General features: G+C 45.6%; 1 protein-coding gene across 1 annotated transcript in view; it reads left to right on the top strand.

Annotated features, from left to right (window-relative positions):
- The window catches only part of LOC116938635 (unconventional myosin-X-like), a 75,664-nt gene that overhangs the window by 22,375 nt on the left and 30,675 nt on the right, over nucleotides 1-22,614 (top strand). Inside the window, exons 2-14 of the mRNA XM_032946023.2 lie at nucleotides 506-604; nucleotides 8,212-8,370; nucleotides 9,139-9,326; nucleotides 12,111-12,248; nucleotides 14,922-15,046; nucleotides 15,601-15,614; nucleotides 16,933-17,017; nucleotides 17,229-17,332; nucleotides 18,074-18,203; nucleotides 19,334-19,452; nucleotides 20,913-21,059; nucleotides 21,601-21,701; nucleotides 22,087-22,153. Coding sequence (XP_032801914.2) covers nucleotides 506-604; nucleotides 8,212-8,370; nucleotides 9,139-9,326; nucleotides 12,111-12,248; nucleotides 14,922-15,046; nucleotides 15,601-15,614; nucleotides 16,933-17,017; nucleotides 17,229-17,332; nucleotides 18,074-18,203; nucleotides 19,334-19,452; nucleotides 20,913-21,059; nucleotides 21,601-21,701; nucleotides 22,087-22,153 — 1,476 coding nt within the window. The remainder of the gene's footprint in view (nucleotides 1-505; nucleotides 605-8,211; nucleotides 8,371-9,138; nucleotides 9,327-12,110; nucleotides 12,249-14,921; nucleotides 15,047-15,600; nucleotides 15,615-16,932; nucleotides 17,018-17,228; nucleotides 17,333-18,073; nucleotides 18,204-19,333; nucleotides 19,453-20,912; nucleotides 21,060-21,600; nucleotides 21,702-22,086; nucleotides 22,154-22,614) is intronic.

Here is a 22,614-nt window from a genome sequence, read left to right on the forward strand (position 1 = left end):
GTTGCAGGCAACGTAAAAATCCCGCATGCGTTTAAACAAGATAACAATCCGTCTGCTTGTTTGTGCCATAGCTGATGTAACATTCATGGAATTAACGTTTAACTACCACAAAGAGCGGTTCTGTGGACGCAGCATTAGTGAGGCCTGGTTGGAGTTTAACGAAGGTGAGCAACTAGAGTTGCCACCTTTGAATTTATTAAACTATGGGCAAAGATCACGCATGAAAGTGTTTGACTAGACTTCCGAGTCTCAACTCCTGAAAAAAAGGTGTTTGGGACAATGGCATAACATTGTACAAGCTATTTAAAGACTCAAACAGAGGCAATATACTGCCGAGGAGTATGCACACTATCTGATAGATGTTACATCCATTCTCATCATGCCCGAGTGGTCACCCCAAAAGTGAGCAGTGCTCTGCAATGGCTGGTGCCGTGTCCCACATTCTCACCCCCATCCTCACCCTGTGCTCACCCCATGCTTGCCCCATGTGCCATCTCCTTGCCAGGGCGCCCGTGTGTGGCTGCGGGACGGGGACCAGATGCTACCATGCACGGTGGGCCCCTCAAGAGCTGGCACCGTCGAGCTCACCAGCGACTATGGGCAGGTGGGTGCCTCAATGCCTTACCAGCACCAAGTCAACTGAGATCGCAGATAGAGAGGTCACATGACTGACTGCCTGAGGGTGTGTGCTCTGTTAACCAATCATTGTTCATAAAACACATTTTTTTTTTAAAAAAAAGACTGTTTTCATTGGAAGTACATGAGTCTGTCACTTTTTGTGTCTGGTACCAAGTTTCTGGTGACAATGGATGGCAATGATTGTGTTAAAATGAGCGTACTGTATTATGATGACGTCAACTGCTCATGCTCTTGGAATTGTCTGTTTTTATACAACATGGTAACGTCAGGCACGTAGTCCTGCACACAGAAAAACAGAGGACGCATTTACTCCGGTCTCCATTTTAAGGCAACTATTTAGGCACCAAAGCTGATCTGCTAAGTCAGGTTTAATTAACTGGAGGCAGTAGAAGAATGCTCTGCTTTTTTAAGTGTTTAGAATTTTTAACTACACTTTGCTTTGGGGTTAACTTGTGCGACTGGTTCAATGATCCCAGATATAAGGACATTTGTTCATCCCGTGTTTTAATCAGCAGAAGTAAATTATCTGGAAGTCCGTTGGCAGATCTGTTTTGTTTAGTTTTTAAAAATAAAGATGCCATCATGTGCCTTCAGCATATTTGCGTGTATAATTACACATATTAATATTATTTGAAAACTCTAAAACGTTCAGCTGTATCCGCTGTGAATTCATTGCTGTATGTATATTTTAATTATCATCAGCAGCTATGATGAATCCACTGCTTCATAAAGACCTCCCCAATTTGTCACATCCATCGAATATTACGAAGCCTCTTAAACAGCATAATTTAGCAACAAGTGCCCTAGTGCTACAACATCATTGCATGGTGCCAGATTTATAACTGACTCCTGTGACCATGTAATTGTCTGCATTGTTCTGCACCTCTTAATGCATGAGAGTAATAGGTGGATGAGCCCGAGCCTCTGCCACCTTGCCCCGTTAAGGCTCTGTGGACGTGGGTGTCGTTCACAGCACCTCGTGCATTTGCAGATGCATATGATGAATGCGTGTTTGTCTGTCGCGTACAATTTTCACTAACCCAGTCACACGCTTGTAGCTTTGTCTCGCTCTGTTCGTTGGATATTGTATGAAAGAATATCACACGAGGATTACAAAAAGTTCACTCGTGGGTTTTTGGATCCGATGAAAAAAAATTGGTTTTATCTTTGCAGTAATTGGTGCCACCAAGAATACGTACAGCTGCAGGTTGTAACTTTTAGTAATTTTCCCTTTTTCAAAAAGAACTAGATCCCTTTTTGGCCTATTTATGTCATGTAGCACAATGCGTACAAAACATTTCACACGCCTCCCACAGTGAAATATATCAGCGTGGCAGCCGTCCACTTACTGCCTTTCAGCGCTGCTATCTTGTGTCTGTAGAGGGAGATGAAATGACGGGCAGCGTCTCACTCGAGCGATTAAACCACACATGCTGTCTGGGTCCGCGGGACACCTGCTCCTGATTTTGAGGACGATGATCCATGCCAGAAGCCACAAGTCACAAGCGGAAACGACTTTTTTGTCATTTGAGCTAATGTGGATTACCGTTTGATTGCCGTTCCTCATTGTCCGTACTTGAAAATGCTTTGCAGCGCTTGTGCTTTGGTAAGAGTGCCCTCAATTGTGAGTCAAGTTGGTGCTATCTGAGTCTGCCTCGGCAAAGTTCTAAACGTGGGTTTTGTTTAACATTTAATGCATGGTTAAACCACGAAGTATGTGATATATTTATATAATGTTAGAAGGAATGTATCATGGTGGCTGTGGCCGCAGATGTGTAGTGATTTAAACGATGCCAGTTTCCTGGTAGTGAACATATTTGTTCTGAAAAATACATTCTGAGCATATGAAGATGATTGTTAAGATAGAGTATAACTGCATAACTGTTTATTTTAAATACTTTTGAAGTTTTATATTTTGAGATTAATTCAAAATAATCTGCAACATTACATTTCAAGATATTAAACAAACGCTTAATTACACGCAGCCAATTGTAGCATGTTGCCTTTTATGCAACGTAGACAAGGGATAATGCAGAGCATAAATGCTTTCAAGTTTATAAAGCCAGTAGAAGCCTCATGTGGAAACCTCAACAATAAAGGATGTTCTTGTAAGGGAAGACTTGATCGAGTAACCGTATTCAAAAAAGCAAAATGCTTGTTTTATTTAACGTGCAACGGGGATCACAGGCCATCCTTGATCCATACATCATTTAGTAATTCGCCTAGGTCATGAACGAAATCCGCTGCAGAACTCTACATTCAACCCTGCTGCCTTTCATTCCATATGGCTCTTGCGACCACGGCACAGAAATGTGATTTGCTGATGGTGGATCTCAATCCCACCTGGGCTTGTGGCCGGAAATTCCATGGCAGGTCACGTGGTCACAGGAGTGCACCGTGGCTGATATGCTGGGGTGAAGCTTCCTCGTCCGTTCCATGTACAGTTGCAATATTCTGCATCCATGGGAAACCAACTCGGGGCCCTCGCTCTGGAATTCCTGGACAATAAACAATTGTGATTATTTTTTGTTGTTTGCAACATTTGACCAGTCACATGAGGGCATCTCAATGCCACGCGTTGTCCAGAATTATGAAGCCCTCTCATTATTCGAAAACGTATATGTATGCTGGGGTGGAGCGATGTGGCATGGTAGTTAGCGTACCGCAATGGGAACCCCCGTGAACTGAGTTTGATTCTTGGCAAAAGCTGCCTTGAGTGACGGGCGATGTCCGAACCGGTTCTGAGCACTCCCTTAACAAACCTGCACTGACATGGCGAAGTATGGTCAAAACTAATTTCCGTGATCAACACAGTGTTGGGAAGCCTTCATCTTGCAATGGATTGATGAAGGGCTGATAGTTATAGTTATTTTTATTTTAAATGTAACCTATATCATAACAAATACATTTATCATAATGCACGAGCTGAGGTGCTAGATGGATTGTTAAATCGCAAAGCCAAGTTTGATGGCAGTCACTTGGGGAGGCCTTCATCCAGCAGTGGATTGCTTATGGATGGTGATAATGAAGACGAAGATATGATAATATGAAAGCACCGTCTCTAGTCTGAGTCATCGTTTACAAAACCCTGAGCCACACATTTCAACACATGCAAGGGCTTGGCTGTTCACATCTGCCAAAGATTCCTGTTGTCTTTTTGAAGATAACCAGACCGTTGTGTTTGCTGCACGTGTAGCCTCTTTTGTAGCCCTATTCTAATCTCAATGTGTATATGGTTTTGAGGTCTCCAAATTAAACATTATTGAAATATTCGGTACTGTCATTTAATGCAATGGCACTTGAGTGAAAAATAACCAAAAACAGTTAATGCAGCATTTATGGAAGGAATCATTAGTTACGTCTATTTGCCTGCCTGTCCATGTGCGTAAAAGGAAATGTTGCGTGACCATTCTATTCGCCTTATAGAAGTTGTATACATCATACATAATTGAGGAAGCAATGAATCAATAATGCCGAGAATTTATAATGACGCTTAATGGGAGTGAAAATATTGAAATAGGAATACACTGTACCAACATTGCTAAATGCTGCAGTGAGATTCATGCAATACACTACTTAAAATTACCATCACTAAATTGATTAAGGAACGTGAATCCTCACTCCCGGAGGATAGCTTTAAACTCTTTACACAATTGGTTCTTCTTTACAATACTCTAATCAATATATAGTCTTGCTTTCTGGTTTCAATTATGGAATGGAATTACACAAAAATACTTTACTTGCCAGGGGCTTTAGGGGCAGCTATAGTCTCTCTTTAAACATTCGGAAGCCTTCAAGCAGGCGCAGTGAATGCTCTTGAGTGGGTGCGACCTGTGTGTGTGTGCATGTGGGAAATGGGGGAGCGGCTAGCGTGCAGCGCTAGAAACTCAACGACCCGAGTTCGATTCCCCTCCTATGGCCAACAACACCAGTGGCGATTATCTGAACCGGTCCTGGGCCTCCCCTAGATCGACGCATCCTCAAATGAGTACTTGGTGCGATGTATAAAGGAACAGCACTCGGGAGAGAAAGACAGCAGGGTGTGGTGGTGGCCACCCACCCCTTCGTCTGCTGTGCGGGCCGTCATAGGTGTTCTATAACAGCGCTTGCCCCAACAGTCTGATCAGGCTATACGAGGGATATTTGCGTTGGTCTTTGGGAAGTGCGGGTGTCACATCGTGTGCATGCGAGTCACGTGTGCTTGAGAGCCATGTGGCTTTGTGTTTCTCAAGAGTTTCGTACAAAATAAAATTTTGCCCCAACAAGAGCCATCGCTCCCTGGCTCATCCGTGATTTTGCATCAATTTCTCTTGATGTCAACAATGTCACTCGTCATTTTTTTTGTTTTAATGAATTTTTTTTTTATTTTTTTTGTAAAGGGATTTCAAGTTTAGAAAACAGGCACACATACATTAAACATATTTTTCAAAGCCAAATATAACTACCATGTGTAAAAAATAATTATCTGCATAATTTTAACCCAGGTTAAGTGGTCATGGTGGAGTGGTGGTGCAGTGGTTCGCACACTGCACTTTTTACTCTGAGACCTCAGTTAGATCCTTAGCTATGGCTAACATCAGTGGCAAGTGATACCAGACCCAATCTTAGGCTTCCCTCTTTCACCAGCCTGTACTAACCAGCATGATGAAGATTGGGCAAACCACCCCCATGACCAACACAACCTGGAGAGACATCCAGCAGTGAATTGACAACGGAATATCAATCCCGTACTCGCCAATCCAATCGCACCTCTTGCCAATGCAGCCAATGCAGCCTGTGCACGGCTGACTCATGAAGAGCACATGGCTGACTCATGTGAATAGCACATTGGCGATGGTGTGGACCTGCGCCAGGGTAGTTCCGGGATACACAGTGGCCCACTCGTTCACTGCCCTGCAGCAGCTCCTCTGAAATGGCAGCGTGGCTCTGACACGCGATAGTCAAATTAACCCGGGGAGAGAGGTGTGGGCCTGCACCCCCAACATACGTACGTCTACATATGCAGTTCTTTTGTCAATCCATTCTCTACGCCGTGCGGCTCTCAGGAATACTGTGGGGCGTAAGGCACTTTTCCCGTGGGGCCATGCAATGCAACGATGACCATTCTTGTTGCGTTGTAGCCCGATATGTGGTTTTGGCCACTGCGGGAAGGATAAAGGAATATTGAAATAAAGGGCTTGTCAGTCGATGCGTTTAAGTCGCAATCGCAGAGATGAGCTGCTTTGTCCACAGGTGACGCAGTTTGTTCACGTTGCTTTCCCACCAATCGGCGGCCTCTAGTTGTGTCGTTCTTCTGTTAATTTTTAATGGGAGCTGTGGATATTGGGAGCGTCTGCAGCGCAGCTGTGCACCGAGAGCAGCGCGGGGTGTTGGCCGATTACCTTGAGTGCCTCCCACAGCCGTCTCCTGAGCCACACTGCTCAATAAGGCACTGTCATGCACTGTACCTAATGGGATGTATCATGAATGCATCAATACCCCGTCCTTCGCTAATGATGCGCCGCCTACCATCGGTTATTCCAAAATTCAATATTTTAAACGGTTCTGACCACGCTCTTTGCTGCATGATTTATTGTCAATTTCAAAATTTGCGTACCAACCACTTGTTTCATTTGCTGCTGATAATTGTCCGAAATAACCAACGACGTTCAGGCATGTCTCCTTTGTCATGCAGCAACGTGAGATACATTGCGATGCTTAACACGTGCAAGTCTTATTTTATTATGTTTGCTGTAATCTGCGGTGTATATTGTCATCTCAGCTCTCCATCGCAAAAGGCTTTCATGCCTCGACCTGAAGATTTGCGAACAACCGTTGAAATAACTAAATAAGCCGTACGACTTGTTGCGTAGCGCCACGCGGTAAATCCTTACCCAATGTTTACATCAGAGTGAGTTGTATTCATACTGCCCTTGCAACGGGCCGATGGGCACATTTCCACGGCTGGCTGTTTGGAGAGAGCGCTCGTTGCACGTTCAAAGCGCTGGTTTTATTGCCTTATCTTTTGCTTGCCGTTACATTTGCTGAGAGAGCCCCCCCCCTCCCCCCCTGCGAGATGAGTGATATTGAGCCCTGCGTATCCCTCACCTTTCCTCCCCAACCTTTGGACGAGCGATGAGATATCCCCCATCTAATGGATCGGATTGTAGTCCCCAAGGAGTCGGGGGAGCCAGTAGGGAGGTGCTGCGGGTGCTGGGCTGGCTTAAGAACCACGAAGCAAGCGAAGCAGCCAACCTTGTCCTCTGCTGGCGGTGCAGTTTTCCTCCTCCTCCTCCTCACGCCGCTTGCTTCTCATATCTTCAGATGCCATAGCACTGATGCTGACATTCGCAGACTTCAAAATTAAAGCTCTCTCATATTTGCTTTTATATAGAAGCTACACGTTAAACAATACCCTTCTGCAAAATTATTATTAGTGGTCTTTAATGTAACTATGTTTAAATTCTACAGTCCTTTTGTTAATCTCCTGGTGGATTAATTGCTTCATAAATTGTGTCGGCTGTGGAGTTGATTTGCCCGAACTTGACATTGGCCAGTGCTGGTTGGCGTATGGGGCAGACAAATGACTGCTTCAGATGTCACTGTCGTTGCTCATGTTATCGGTGGCCAGGAATCGAACTCAGGTGACCAGGTGCAGTGCGCTAACGACTATGCCATCGCTCGCCTGTGTATTTAATAAATGGATAAATATCTGTGGGTTTTTTTGTTGTTTAAATAATTATCTGGCTTTTGACTATGTACAGTACAAAAACAATATCTGAATGATACCATCATATAATTGGCGGGACACTTGCATATCTTAATGCTGCTTTTTTTTGTTCAGCCGTGGCTTTAATATCACAACGTTATTTTATTTACACAAATAAAGTACGCTTACTGGAACCATCTCTTTAATGCATATTTTAACGTGACGGCAGAGCACGAGAGACGGTCTGTCCCTGTTGCGAGGGAACAGCGGCAGGTCCGCCGTGTGAGCCAAGCGTGTGTGAACTCGGCACAAGTCGTCAAAAGCACTGCCCTGGAGAGGAAAAAGATCGACAATTGTCGATGCTCCGGGCAGTGGCGGTGAATTCACAGCAAATATATCTGCTTAAGAGCAGATATCGCTGCTTTGAATTCATAATAACCCAATTATATAGTATATCTTTAATATTGTGGGTAGTTTTGTTGATTTATCTGTTGTTGTTGTTGTTGTTTTTGTTTTGGCAATTAGTGGGAAGCTAAAATGTTTTATACTCTTTGGTTCTATTCGGTAAAGTGAGGACAGCGTCCTCATGACAGCACGGTCCCTTCACCTGATGAAGGCCACTTGTGTTGTGGCCGAAACGTCGTGATTTTTGTTATTTTATTTTTTACCTAAGTGACTTTACCGAATAGAACCAAAGAGTATGGATCCTTGCAGTCACGAAAGCTTCAAATCTAGGAACTAAAATGTTTTGCCACACACGCATGGATGAGCAACGTAAGAAAAGGTAACGGCAACAACATCTAAGAGCATCGCTTCCCTGTGCAACGTGTAAATCCCTGACCTTCCCCAATCATCATGACCTCCCCCCCCCCGCCCCCCGACAGGCGTTCTGCCTCCCGCAGGCCGCGCTGTCTCACGACAAGGTGTCACCGATGCACAGCAGCAGCATAGAGGGCGTGGAGGACATGAGCGCCCTGGCCGACCTGCACGAGGGCGCCATCATGCACAACCTGCACCTGCGCTTCCACGACAACAAAATCTACGTATGTAGTTTTATCTCTTTTTCTTCCCCCCCCCCCCCCTGCAGTAGCCAGATACCTGGAAAGCCCAGTAAAGCTCAAGTCACACAATAGTCATCCATCCCCTCGTGGACATAACTGCTCTGAGATTTCCTGTGGGGCTTCTTTAGAGGCACAGGCCGAGAAAGGGAATGAAGCATCTGGGTTTACACGAGCACAGTGGACTGATATTTGGAGTTGCTTTGTCGTACATGCTCCAAGGCTTAAAGTGACCCAGTTTTGGTTACTTTACTGCAGTTGATTATCACTAATTATGAATACAGCCAGAAAATAATTCATTTGGCTGATAGAGTGAGAGGTTATTCACCCCTGTGTTTGCCTTGATATGACTGCATGGCTTGTTTTAACATGGCTTGCAGTGAACGTTAACTAATCTTAACTTATCGGAGACACGCGGTAATTAAACTTGATGCACACTTCATTGCAATGCACATTTAAGAAGCGCTTCAAATTCGATGCTTGTAACTCCTCATAAACAACTGTACGCACTAGTTCACTGCAGAGATTTATAGCCGATATACAGAAGAATGACCAAACGCTATTACGAAAGAGAAGCATCGCTGCTGCCCACGAAATGAGGAAGGAACATCAGTCTCTCTTTTTTTTAAGCCTTCTGATTAATCTCATTACTCAGGCGGTTCCCACGGAGAGAGAGAGAGAGAAAAAAGCCAACTCTGTGCACACTGTTGTTTTCCGGCCTCCAACATCTGCCCCTCCTCTTCGGTGCTGCAGACGTACATTGGTTCCATCCTGGCGGCGGTGAACCCGTACAGGCTGATCGACGGCCTCTACGACAAGGCGGCCGTGGGCCGCTACGCCCAGAACCTCCTGGGCGAACTGCCACCCCACATCTATGCCATAGCCAACGAGTGCTACCGCTGCCTGTGGAAGCGGCTGGACAGCCAGTGCGTGCTCATAAGGTGGGCAGCAGAAATGGGCGGGGGATTGTGCACGCTGCCCTCCGGCGCATCCCCTCCACCTGCTGAACTGATGTGCTACCTCCAACTGCTCCCCCACCTGTCTCCCTACACCTGCTCTCTTCTACCTGATAAATCCACCTGATTAACTTTACCCAGTGGTGGAAATGGACTGGAACCCTCCCCCCCAGACACAAAGACAAAGATCCCCCGTATAACCTTAACAGACTGCTGGGGCAAGTGCTGTTAGCGAGCACCTATGAAGGCCGGCACGGTACACGAGGAGGTGGGTGGCCAGCACCATGCCCGATCGCCTTTGTCTCGCTAGTGGTGATGTTTACACACTGCACCAGGCACTCATTTGAGGCTGAGTCGACCTAGGGGAGGAGGCCCAGGACCGTTTCAGATAATTGTCACTGGTGTTGGCCGTGAGTGGGAATCGAACTCGTGTCACCGGGTTCGTAGTGCAGCGCGCTAACCGCTACACTACCGCTACCCACAGACGCACAGAGACCCACATGGAGCAAAGCTCCTCCTTCTGGGGGTGGGGGGGTGAATAATTTACGCGATCCCCCACTAATTTCTTCTCATTTCCAGCCCTGACTCTACCTGCTAACTCCACCTCCTCCCTGCTCCGTCCACCTGCTCACCTGCTACCTCCAGTTACCCCTCCCACCTGCTCTCTCCACACTGCAGGCCATAAAAGGCGCATATTGCCTGCCACTGCCGTAACATTTTGTGTTAAACAGACGGTCCTTGGAGATAACTTAATGGGCTCATCGCTGAATCATGGGAATTTGTGAATCATTCCAACCTTGCTATTTTGAATTGTCCTTATGTATGCACTCTCCCACTTTCCGTTATGCATGTCTGTGTAATGTGCATGCATTGCATCGGTCTAAGTTGTGCAAATGCATTTGACTGTGGTATTTAATGGCCCTAATCAATATACACTTATATTTGTCTTCTCTACAAATAATATTTCACGTCGTTTGCAGTTCACAGTACGCATACATTTTTAATCTAGACTTAAGCTTGGTGATTACTTAGATTACAGGGTTCTGGAAATGTATATATGTGGAAGTGTGTGATGAAGGGAGTGGTAGCCTAATGGTTAGCACGCTGAGCTACAAACCGAGGAACCTGAGTTCAATTCCTGGCCGTGGCTAACATCATGAGTGAGTGCTGTCAGAACTTGTCTTGGACCTCCCCAAGGTCAACTTAACTCAGTACCTGGTTCGGTGTGTAAATATCAGGACTGTGGAAACAAAGGTGGATAGGCATACTACTAACACGACCGCCCTTTGGTGCAATCCTGGCCTTAATACGTGCTCACTGACAGCCCTTGACTCAACAGTCTTAATAGACTATATAAGGAATCTTTGTTTTGATGTATGATTAGTATGGCAGTTATGCTGTTGATTTTGAAATAACCACGTGATAATTTACTTAAGTTTGTGTTTAATAAATTCAGAGAAAGCACTCTCTTTATGCCAGGGCTGTTATATGTATATTAAACTTGTTAGGTTACATAACAGTTTTGTTAATTAATAACCCACACAAAGGCAATGTAAACTCCTTCATGAAAAACATCGTGGCCTTAAAAATATAGTAGATGACGTTGTAGGCAATGGACCTTCTTCATAGCACATAAAAATAATCCATAGTTCACTTTGCCGAAAACACAGGTCATTATTTTTTGACGTTTGAATGAAGTAAAAAAATCCCATAATTGCTTAAAACAATGAGCATAATATGTTGAGCAAATTGTGCACTTGGCTAAAAAAATTGCTTTGCTGATGGTAATTTTGTGATCACATTAGACAGCAAAAAAACTAGTATTGGCATTTCCCCTGTTTGCAATGCTGTTAGGGTCCATGTTTGACATATTAATATGAGGCTGACCCATACCCTCTGACACGTGAAGTCTATGCGCATCTGAAAGTAGAGCCACTAATGGAAATAATAGCCACTCTGACAACTGATAACGCCAGAGAATGTATATGTATGTGTGTGCTTGAGTGGATACAGCTATGCACTTGCACGTGTGCGTGCGTGAGACAGGAAAACTGCCATCCATTACGAGCAGATTTAGCCAATTCTCTGGGGCCACTTGTGTTACGTTGGGCTTATACATGAAATATTTAAGGAGATTAACGGCAGCACAGGGAAAGGATGCGCAGCAACGGCCAGTTGGCACCCGGAGGAGTGCGGCGATGTTAAAGTTTAATGAGCTCGAGTTGTGATTGGTGCATGTCAACAGATGGTACTATAGCGCTGACACCATCATTAGTGCCATTGCCACCTTTAGGAGACATATCATCATGAAGTATCCTATTGGACACGAAATTTGTATAAAAATGTTACTTACCTTGGAAAATATTTGATGGTTCACCAGATGTTTTATAACATACCAAATGGGGACATAACGTGCAAACGATGAATGAAAAGCTTTGGGAAATGGTAGCTTTGCGTACAGGTGGTATATCAGTCATTGTCACAATTACCAGTAATCTCCATGTGCAGATCTTTAGCTTTGAGAAATTGATGGAATTAATCGAAGGTGTAATCTCATTGCCCCTATTGGGGCTGAATTAGGTAGAGGGAAAGTGGCATCGATTTAGTAGCGGGTTTATGCGCCTCCCGCCCACGTGCCGGTGAACTCACCACCACCCCCATATGGGGGGGGGGGGGGGGGGTTGTCTCCTCTTAAGTTTTGTTAGCCCCGTGCATGGCTAGCAGCCAGAGCAATCTCGCTGATGACCGTCCAACTCGTTTTGCTTCCAGTGGGGAGAGTGGTGCCGGGAAGACGGAGAGCACAAAGCTCATCCTCAACTTCCTGTCGGAGACGAGCCAGGGAGCGGGGAAGGCGGCGCAGTCTGGCCCCACGAACACCAACGTGGAGACGGCCATTCTCGAAAGCAGGTAAGCCGTGTCGACCACGGGCGGCGGCTGTGGCCAAGGGCTAACAGGGCCAGGCTCCTCAAGCCTATCTGCCAGCTTGCATTGTTCTAACCACAACCCCATATGGTTCAATCTCTGGAAGCCCGACTCGGTGAGAGAGAGAGTGCGCAGGGTCACCACCGGCACAGCACGTGGTTAACCAATGCAATCGGTGAACGCGTGCGCTCTCTCCCTTGCCGTTAGTAGAGCTACGGGGCTCTACTAATGGCAACCGTGCGCTCTCCCGTTTTTGAACACTAGTTTTGTCTGAAAACATGATACTTTTTTTTATATTCATTCGTTATTTAAAAATATTTATTAAACATCCATTTCAGCACTCCAAAATTGTATTTTAGCATTCCCCCCCCTCCCCTCCCCTTCAAATAATAATTTAACCTGCCACCTATGGTCGTCACTCCTTGCAGATTTGAAACATTTAATGACGTCGGACGGGGTATCCCCTTTGCGGTTGTGAGGGCAGCTTCTGTCAGCGGCACTCATTTATGTAGAATGCATCGGTACATTCTAGGGATGGAATGATGCATCGCTGAATCAATTTAAGAGGTAACATGATTACATAACCGATATGACACGAGTCTTTGGCCATTATTTCATCTACAACAGCAACCTCGAGACAGGTAGGATGTCTAACCAGGTGAGAGCCTAGAGAGATTGCAGGTCTCTATTTCAAGCGAGACTTGGGTTTTAAAAGCATACAAAAGCAGGTGCATCGAAAAGTAGAAGCACAAACACGTGTAAATGCTAAATTAAAGCAATAAATGTGAGTTGGTACGAATGTAACAATTGGGGATATGATTTCAATGACATGTACTATGAAGAGAGATATTAGATAAGCTAAATGGATTGCCAAAAGCATCTAAATTGAAATTGTCTAAATAAATTAATCCAGTTTATTTTTTTTTTAAAGCATTTGAGGGGGGATAGTAATGCAATATTCTTCCAGTAATCACTGTAGTTATCTGCATTGTGAATTTATAAAATATTGGCATTCAAGTTTCCTAGTGGTTCAATCGGAGTAATATTTGACAGCGATGGTGAGGGAAGATGAATGCAACGCAGATGCAATCTCATTCCATGTGCACGAGGGATGGTCATGCACGTGAAGCCGAGGATATCCAATACTGTACTACAAGGGCTCTTTGTAATTCAAACTAAGGATTGATTCGCCCATTGCCTTCAGAATTGCATTAAAATATCACAAACTCATTAACGATATACTATTCAATAATTTTACAACATAATGTATCTTGGCCTTGGGAAAGATGTAATAAACAGCCCAATTATTCTCCATCATTATTTAATTTGGCCTGAACAGGACATTGAGATATGAAATAAACAACAAGGTTTGCAGGCCGCAAAGGTGGGCCATGGTGGTGGTGGTGATACCGCAGTTGTTGTTGCTGAGCGTGATGCCACGTGCCTGTGATCCAGCGCTTTGGAGGACAGGGTTGGTGGATTATGCATAGATTTGTGAAACTCCAAAATCTGCTGGACTGTGAGGTGGCCAGGAGATGGTAGCACAGCGGGTAGATTTTTTTACGAATTTACTAATATATTTACCCAATAATGTCTTGTGTCCCGTGCGTGACGTCACTCCTCGTCGACCAGACCCCCTCATTAATAATCATGAACCGGTATAGGTCCTCCAAATGTACACCCCCCTCCATTAATAAGAATTAAAGGGTGACGTCACTCCACATGGGGGGTCGAGGCGCCTCCTCCCCCCTCCTCAGCGTCAACTCACAACCCTCACTACTAAGACAGAACCCTCACGTCACGCGATCTCCGTGACGCTGTTGAGACATAGAAGTAAAAAGGACGTCATGATGAACAAGGGATTATAACCTTAAAATGAAATAAGTCTGTCACCGCGCCCTTACAAATTGCACACGAATTGATGCAATGAATATCACGTCGCGGTCTGTGCTTTTCGCTTGCAAGTTTCATATTTACTGCAATACACCCGTCCTTGGACGGGTAAAAGGCTAGTATGCACAGATCCTTTGGATGTTGTCCCATTTGTATGTGTATTACAAAAAAAACATTCAACAGTAGGACCCTCCTAAAAAGAGCCTTGAGACTCAGCGACGCATTCGTCGATGAATTATAATCACCACAGCCATGTTTGAATCACTACTGGATGAAGCCCTCCTTAAAACATCGTTAATTCTCAGGGTTATGTTCAAATAAGTTACTTTATTATAGTTGGAGTACAGTTTTATTATTATGACGTAATTATTATTCATCATCATCATTTGTTAGTGGATCACACCTCGCACAGGTACATGGCTCAGAGAACGCGTCAGTAAACTAACACACAAAACTACACACATAAGTGTGTGCTTGAGATATATTACTGTTTTTTTACAGTTACATTTGTTTACCCAGGAAAGCCTGCCCGATTCTCAAGACTCTTTTTGCAGGGTCCCGCCAAAGCTTCACAGAAGAGGGTTAATGTTGCTGTGTGTAATCCAAATTGAGACTTTCCTGTCAACAATTTAGATATTTGACCAACACCGGGTAACATTGTGTGTTTGTGTTTAGCTTTGAACAAGGTGAGTTTGCAACCTCTCCTCTTCAAATGCAATACACTCATATTTTTGTTGTTGTTGTTGGTTTGCCTGTCTCTCTCAGTCCCATAATGGAGGCGTTTGGCAACGCGAAGACCGTGTACAACAACAACTCGAGCCGCTTCGGCAAGTTCATCCAGCTACACTTCTCGCAGCAGGGCTTCATCCAGGGCGGCCGCATCCTCGACTGTATCCTTTATGCGTGCAGAGGCCGGGCAACGAGATGATGACCCAGTCTCCGTCACAAGCCCCCTGCCCCCTGCTTTCAGGGATACAATTACATTGGTGAAAAAATAGAATGGCCCAGTGGTTTGCGCACTGCGCTGCAAGCGAGCCCAACGGCCTGAGATTACTTCACAGAAGCTGCTGACATTCATGGCAGCTGATCTCTAAACTCATCTTAGGCTGTCCTTCATCCACCAGTGGATGCGTGAAATGTTTTCATAACGTGGTTCAGTGGAGTATAATGCAAGAGTGGATTTGAAGAATTTGTGAGGAGTTGTATTCATTAGTAACCATTGGTGGGGGAGTAAAATATGGTCATTATTTTGAAATCGCTGTATTGGACCTTGAGCTTCCTTATGTCCTCCATTATAGCTTTAAAGGCAAATTGGCCCTTGCTCATTTTGACCACAAAAAAATTGGAGAAATTTCAAGCCTGGACATAACGTAACCATATATCATAAATCATTTGTGTGCCTCTGCTGACCTCTGACCTATCTTTAACATCGACCATATATCAGACTTGCTGGAGAAGGTAAGATCACAAGTGCCTTCAGAATGAGACTTGAATGCCAATGCCGACAATAAATGCCAGAGTGATCTTCAATCTTAACCAAATATTGATTGACTGAAATGTTTGAGACTCGTCATGTGAGGTTAGTATGCTGTGTGTCTTGCAAACAAAGGAATTTTCTTTTACATGAATTTATACAAAGACAAACTTCCCCCATACAGCCTTAACAGACTCTTGGGGCAAGTGCTATTAGCGAACACCTATTAAGGCTGGCACAGCACACGAAGGAGATGGGTGGCCAGCACTACACCCGGCCACCTTTGTCTCCCCAGTGCTGATATTTACACACCGCAGCAGTTAATCAAAGATGGCTTAGTCGAACTAGGGGACGCCCAGCACCGGTTCAGGTAATTGTCACCAATCTTGGCCATGAGCGAGAATAGAACTCGGATCGTTGGGTTCGTAGCACAGTTCAACAACCACTGCGCCACGGCTCCCCACACAAGCACACCCACAACAACATACGGACACTAAGTTTGTTCTCGAAATAACGTGGGTTGATATATACCGTGTCGCGTATTTAAAAGGGGTCTATTAGGGACCTTCGAATGTTGACAAAAAACGGGAAAATTACAATCGCTCAAAAATAGAACAATGTGCAAAGCAATGTTGCTTTGCTTGTTAGCTGTCTCCATGCTGCACTAAAACGTTGGACGCTAGACAGCCCCAGTTTCATACTGCCCCATATAGTGATCACTGTGGCAATGGGTTGTGCATTCCCAAATCAGCTCGTGAGCTTTTTTCATCATTGTTTTTTTTTACTTTTCATTCACAATCCGCACACATTACCGCTAAGCCAACCTGGCCAGATGTTGTAGTGTGAGTGCTCTGTGTGACTCCTGGTGTGACATGTAAACATCACCAATGGGGATACAAAGGCCGTTGGGTGTGGTGCTGGCCACCTACTTGTGTGCTGTGCCAGCCTTCATAGTTGCTCACGAACAGCACTTGCCTCAAAAGTATGTAAAGGCTATACAGGGGATCTTTGTCTTTGTTAATGTACGAAGGACATGTGTGTGGCTGTGCAGCTTGTCCGCACCTCCAATTAGCACGGTTGGCGTCGTACGGTGCGAAAGAAGTCCAACATACATTATGCATTGTCATCTCAGGCAGTCAAGCCATGGCACCTGGGTCTTTTCCGTGACCTCCTGCCAGCGAGTCTTCATCACTTCACTTGGCCTCAGAATACACTTAGCCTGGCACAAGCGCCGTGGTGATGTCACCGTCTCTTAGTGACGAACGGCGATTGTTGTGGTTGTTGTGCCGCTTGTTGTTACAGAACCGAGTGGTGCGGCAAAACCCTGGGGAGAGGAATTTTCATGTTTTCTATGCGCTGCTCGCGGGAACCACGGCTGAGCAGAAAGGTGGGGATGGTGATGATGAGTGGGGGCTTTTAGTTATTTCACTGTGGCACATATATGAATAAGTAATGGCACTAATGTTGCCTCGTAAAACAGTCACGAGCATTTGAATGTAAACTTGCAGTGGATTTAATTTGCTTAAACGGAAGAGTTCATGTTTCGGTGCACGGTTTTTGTTTGTATGATCCTGTGTTTATTTGTGCCCCGATTCCAGAATCGCTCTGCCTATCGGAGCCTAACAGCTATAAGTACCTGGCTCAATCGGGATGCATCTCTGACGATGCGTGTGATGATGTGAAGTCTTTTGAGAAAGTCATGGTGAGTGAATCTCTCTACTCTGGCCATCGCACTGTGTGAGCGTGTGGATGCCTCAAACCATTTAATGTGTCGGTGCCGGAGAGCATGCTAAGAAACGTGCCCCATTTCTTTGAGGCGAGTAACCATTTACCGAGGTCGGAGAACGTCCGCCTCAGAGATGCAGATGGAGCAATGAAACCGGCTCCTTTGCAGGCGCCAAGTGAACTAGACCATGAGAGATGGCAACAGCTCGAGAAAGGTCTCCTCCCACCAGTGTATTGACAATGGGCACTGCATGCTACATTCATGTGATGCTTATTCCAGGTGTAAGGTTATACTTTAAGTACAGTGGCAGCTGGATATAAGCACACCTCTTATAAGCACAGCTCTGATGTTAAGAACAAGTAACGTTCTGACCCGCCCCTACTGAGTATCTGTGAAAACGAGCTTCATAGCTCATTGGATTCCTCCAGTATAAATACATATTTTTATTCTGACACACTCGCACACACTACTCCTTTTGGCAGGAAGGTTAGGGACAACTTTTGATAACAGGCACACTACTTCGAAAATGAGCTCAGCTGGCCTTGCTCCCATGGGGGGGGGGAGGGGGGTGTGTGCTTTATGTCCAGCACGGTGTGGTGTTGGCGGTGACGCTGCTGCAACTTGGTGGGACCGTGCCTCGTGGGGTGCGCTTGACTCGCCACCTGCGCTGACGTTCGCTCAACATTCGCCCGTTTCTCTCCGCACGTTTCCCGACAGACGGCCATGCAGGTGATGGCCTTCGTCAAGGAGGAGGTGCGGGAGGTGCTCAAGCTGCTCTCCGGGGTGCTGCAGCTCGGAAACATCGAGTTTGTGACGGCCGGAGGTGCTCAGATTTCCAACAAGGACGGTAATACAAGCCGGGTTATCGTGATTGCGTGTAATATGCACAATAGGGGACACAGGTGGTCTGTCCCATGACCTCCTGTCAGCGGGCGTTCGACACTTCACGTGGCCTTAAAGTGCACATAGCATGGCACAAGCGCTGTGGTGATGTCACCGTCACTTAGTGGCAAATGACGATTATCTGAACCGGTTCTGGGCTTCTCTGAGTTTGACTCGGCCTCAAATGAGTACCCGATGTGATGTGTAAATTTCGCCACTAGGAAGACAAAAGTGACCAGTTGTGTTGCTGGGCCACCCACCCCGTCGTCTGCCATGCCAGCTTTCATAGGTGTTTGCGAACAACACTTGCCCCACTAGACTGTTAAGGCTATGCAGGAGATCTTTTTATTTGTATTTGTCAGAGACAAATGCAAGCAGTGGTTAGCAGGCTGTGCTACAAGCATAGCAACGTAATTTGTATTCCTGGTTAAAGTTGTCGGTATACAGATAAAATTACTGTTATATGATTACATTAACATACGTGTATGTATATTCTATAAAGTAGGGATATATTATATAGTGGGGTGTCGCTGTGGTGTCGCGGTTAGCACACTGTGCTACAAACCCTGTGATTTAACTTTGGTTATGGCTAACATCACTTCCAAGTGGTATCTGTACTGATCCTGAGCCTCCCCTCAGTGGACTCAGCCTTAAATGTGACTTGCTGGCGCAGGGTGTAAACATGACTCCTGGGGAGGTGAAAGTGGCCGTGTAATGGTGCTCACCACACTGCCTTTTTGTATGCCATTTGAGCCTAAACAAGTGCTGACTACAAGGGGGAACTTTGTGTCTTTTTTATTTATCCTTGTATTTACGTATGTGAGTGTGCGTGCAGTGTAAGTGATGGACACTGGCGAATTACTGTTGGTGCTTCTGGCTTCTAAATCTGCTGGTGCTGCTGATGTTGCTGCTGCGTGTGATTCTGGTGCTGCTGCTTGTGCTAATGCTGTTGTTGCTGCTGCTGGTACTGCTGCTTGTGCTGACGATGTCACTGCTGCTGGTGATGCTGGTGATACTCCTGGTGGTGCTGATGCGATTTCTGCTGCTGCCGCCAATGTAACCGTGCCTTTCCGTTTTGCTCACTTGGCGTCGTAGTGGTGAGCGTGGTGTCCGAGCTGCTCGGCCTCGACTCGCTGCAGCTCTCCGAGGTGCTGACGCAGCGCTCCATGATCCTGCGGGGCGAGGAGATCAGCACCCCGCTTACCATCGAGCAGGTGAGGGCGGCTCGCGCAGGTGAGGGCGGCTCGCTCAGCTGCTCGTGCCGATGCCTGCTCCAGGGAGGAGCTTCAGCGGCGGCGCTCTGTGTTAGCAAACCAAGCAAAAGCGTCTGGCACTAAGCGGTGCAGAGGGTCTGGGATTCGTGAAAACAATACGGGTGGATCACATGTCAGCTGAAATTTAAATTATAAAAAGCATAACAAGCCAATTAACCTAAATGACAAATTAACATCTCTCGTTCCTAGCTTGTCTGCATCTCTCATCTTCCTACATCTCTATGTTCAACTACATTTCTCTTATATCACTACATCTCTATATTCAGCTAAATTTATCTTATCTCACTACATCTCTATGTTCAGCTAAATTTCTCTTATCTCACTACATCTCTATATTCAACTAAATTTCTCTTATCTCACTACATCTCTATGTTCAGCTAAATTTCTCTTATCTCACTACATCTCTATGTTCAACTAAATTTCTCTTATGTCACTAAATCCCTATCTCTTGTCTTTCTCTTTTGCCGTCTCACGAGGATTTTGTGAATTCAAAGCAGGGTCCCGTTCCCCCGCAAAAAATATGTTTTTACTTGGGGTCCCCAATGGGCTAGCACCACCACTGGGGGAGCTCATTCAAACACAACATAACCAGTCGCATTTGAGTTGCACACGACATCGGCTGTGTTTCCAGCTGTGCTGCAATTCTCCGTGACCTGGAAATTACAATATCTGCAGGCCACTAAAATGCTGATTTTTTTTATTGGAATTCGTTTTGTTTCCATAAGCTTTTCTAATGCGGAATAAATAATTGTTCAGCTTAAAGTGTTAACAAGAAAGGCCAGCTGCTCTAATCTTGGCATATGTGCTGCATGGATGCTATTTCAGGATTTCTTTGGGTGTGGCTTTCATAAGAGGTTAATGTGGCCTTGCCGAGTGAGCAGATTTCAAGATACAGCAAGAGAGAGCATTTTCATGAATAGAAAAACTACAAACACAGTCCATAATATCCGTAGAGTATGAAAAATAAACAGCTCAGCCAGCAAATGCCAAGCAGCGGCCTTCTCACGCTTGATCATATCTACGATGCTACCGTGTTTCTGGGAGGCTCAACCGGGACACATAGTGTGCCGCCAGCGACTCCCTCTGTCAGCCCCTCCCAGGTTCACATAGCCACACTCACTCGATCCGTAGCCTCGCCCATTGACGCCACTCAGTGCTCATAGGTCCCCTTTGCCCGAAATCGTGAGTCGAGCATGAAGCCAGAAAAGGTTAAACTTGGACAAAATCGTGATTTCTTGTAAATGCTTCGGTAGACTGCGACAGTGTTTCTGGACTGTCCTGGCCAAACCAGCACCAGGAGGTTAGGTAGCATTGCTTACGCCATCGTGCATCTGTGTGTGTTGTGCGGTATGTCCCTGTATGCTTATGCCTCTCCCCATACATTCCTGTTGGAATTGCAGGCCGAGGATTCGAGAAACTCCATGGCCATGGCACTTTACTCACAGTGCTTCTCCTGGATCATCCAGAAGATCAACGGTCGCATTAAGGGCAATGACAACTTCAAGTCCATCGGCATCCTCGACATTTTTGGATTTGAGAACTTTGAGGTTCGACACCTGTGAGATCGTTACACGGCTTGGCACGTGAGAGGCGTTTACAAGCAAAGGGGGCCATGACATCCAACGCATGTCACGAATCATCAATTCACGGATCTTACGCTCACGATGCAAGCATTGAGAGCAAATGATGATGTTTTGTTTATGCAAATTAAATGCAAATGTTATCTCACTACATTTCCGAAGAGCATGAACCATCACGTGAACTCCGGTCATCCTCACAGCAGCGGCTTTTGGCTGGCCATTGAACAAACATGGTCACTGCATCGCGCGCTTTCACATGTGCCTCAGCGGCCATCTGCAATGCTCTTCCTTCCGATATTAGGAATCCACCGAGCTATGCACTTTTAAATCTAGATTGAAAACTAATTTTTTTCAGAACTGCTTTTTGTGTTAGTTTGTTGTCCTTCCCCCCGCACCTCCAGTTAACGCGATTGGCTGCGTACGATGCGAAAGAAGTTCAACGTCCATACATCTCTATCTTATCGATGTGCGTGGCTCTGTCTCTTCTCGCGTGCCTCCCCACCGACAGGTGAATCGTTTTGAGCAGTTCAACATCAACTACGCCAATGAGAAGCTACAGGAGTACTTCAACAAGCACATTTTCTCCCTGGAGCAGCTGGAGTACAACAGGTGCAGTCGCCAGCACATCTAATGTGTGCTGGCACACAATCACTGAGGGAGCACAACGGTGCATGTCGGTCAATTATTCAGGTCACTGAATCGCATGTGTAAAAATTGTACAAAATGGCTGCCATGTAACCACTGGCAGCCGTTAGTGGCCGCTTACATTCGTCACAATGTAAACAATAAAAATCAATTCTCAGATCAAATCGTGATACCGCACCGCAACGATTCATAAAATCTTTCGGGGGCGGCGGGGAGGGGAGCAGGGTGGTGAATCACAACTACCACTACACCTGGAATAGTCAATGCCGCATGTGAAATTTGCACTTAGGTTGAGCCGTGACTGTATAAGTGTTTCTTTTCTAAATGGGAAATGTGTGCCATGTTCCAGGGAAGGGATCATTTGGGAGGACATAAACTGGATGGATAATGGAGAGTGCCTGGATTTGATTGAAAAGGTTTGACTGCTTTGATCATACTCATGATCACTATTTTCTATCCACTGGTAGATTAATGCCTCTTGCACGTTGTCGCTCTCCGTCATGGTCCTTAGTGGTCACAGTATACACCTGCACATGAACTCATCTCATCACTCCATCTCTGTATTGGTCACTGTCTTCAGTGTTTTCTCTCCTTTAGCTGCCATTCCATCACCAGTCTCGGTCCATCAGCCATCATCCCTTCGAGCAATGAGTCTTACCCAAGTCCACTTGATTTTTTTAACAGTTAATGTAATATCTGCAATTTTAGTTATTGTCTGACCCATGCGTTCCTCTTTCCGTCTTTCGATATAATCCTAAGCTTGCACCTCTCGACATTTCTTTGCATACTTTCTTTGTCAGGCCCGATGTGCATGTTTCTGACCCATGTGTCAAAATGGATTTTAAGCACATCCCACATAATGTAACGCTTTGGTAGT

This window comes from Petromyzon marinus, chromosome 4, assembly GCF_048934315.1.
Source record: "Petromyzon marinus isolate PM22_M1 ecotype Great Lakes invasive population chromosome 4, UKy_Petmar_22M1.pri1.0, whole genome shotgun sequence".
Taxonomy (NCBI): Eukaryota; Metazoa; Chordata; class Hyperoartia; order Petromyzontiformes; family Petromyzontidae; genus Petromyzon; species Petromyzon marinus.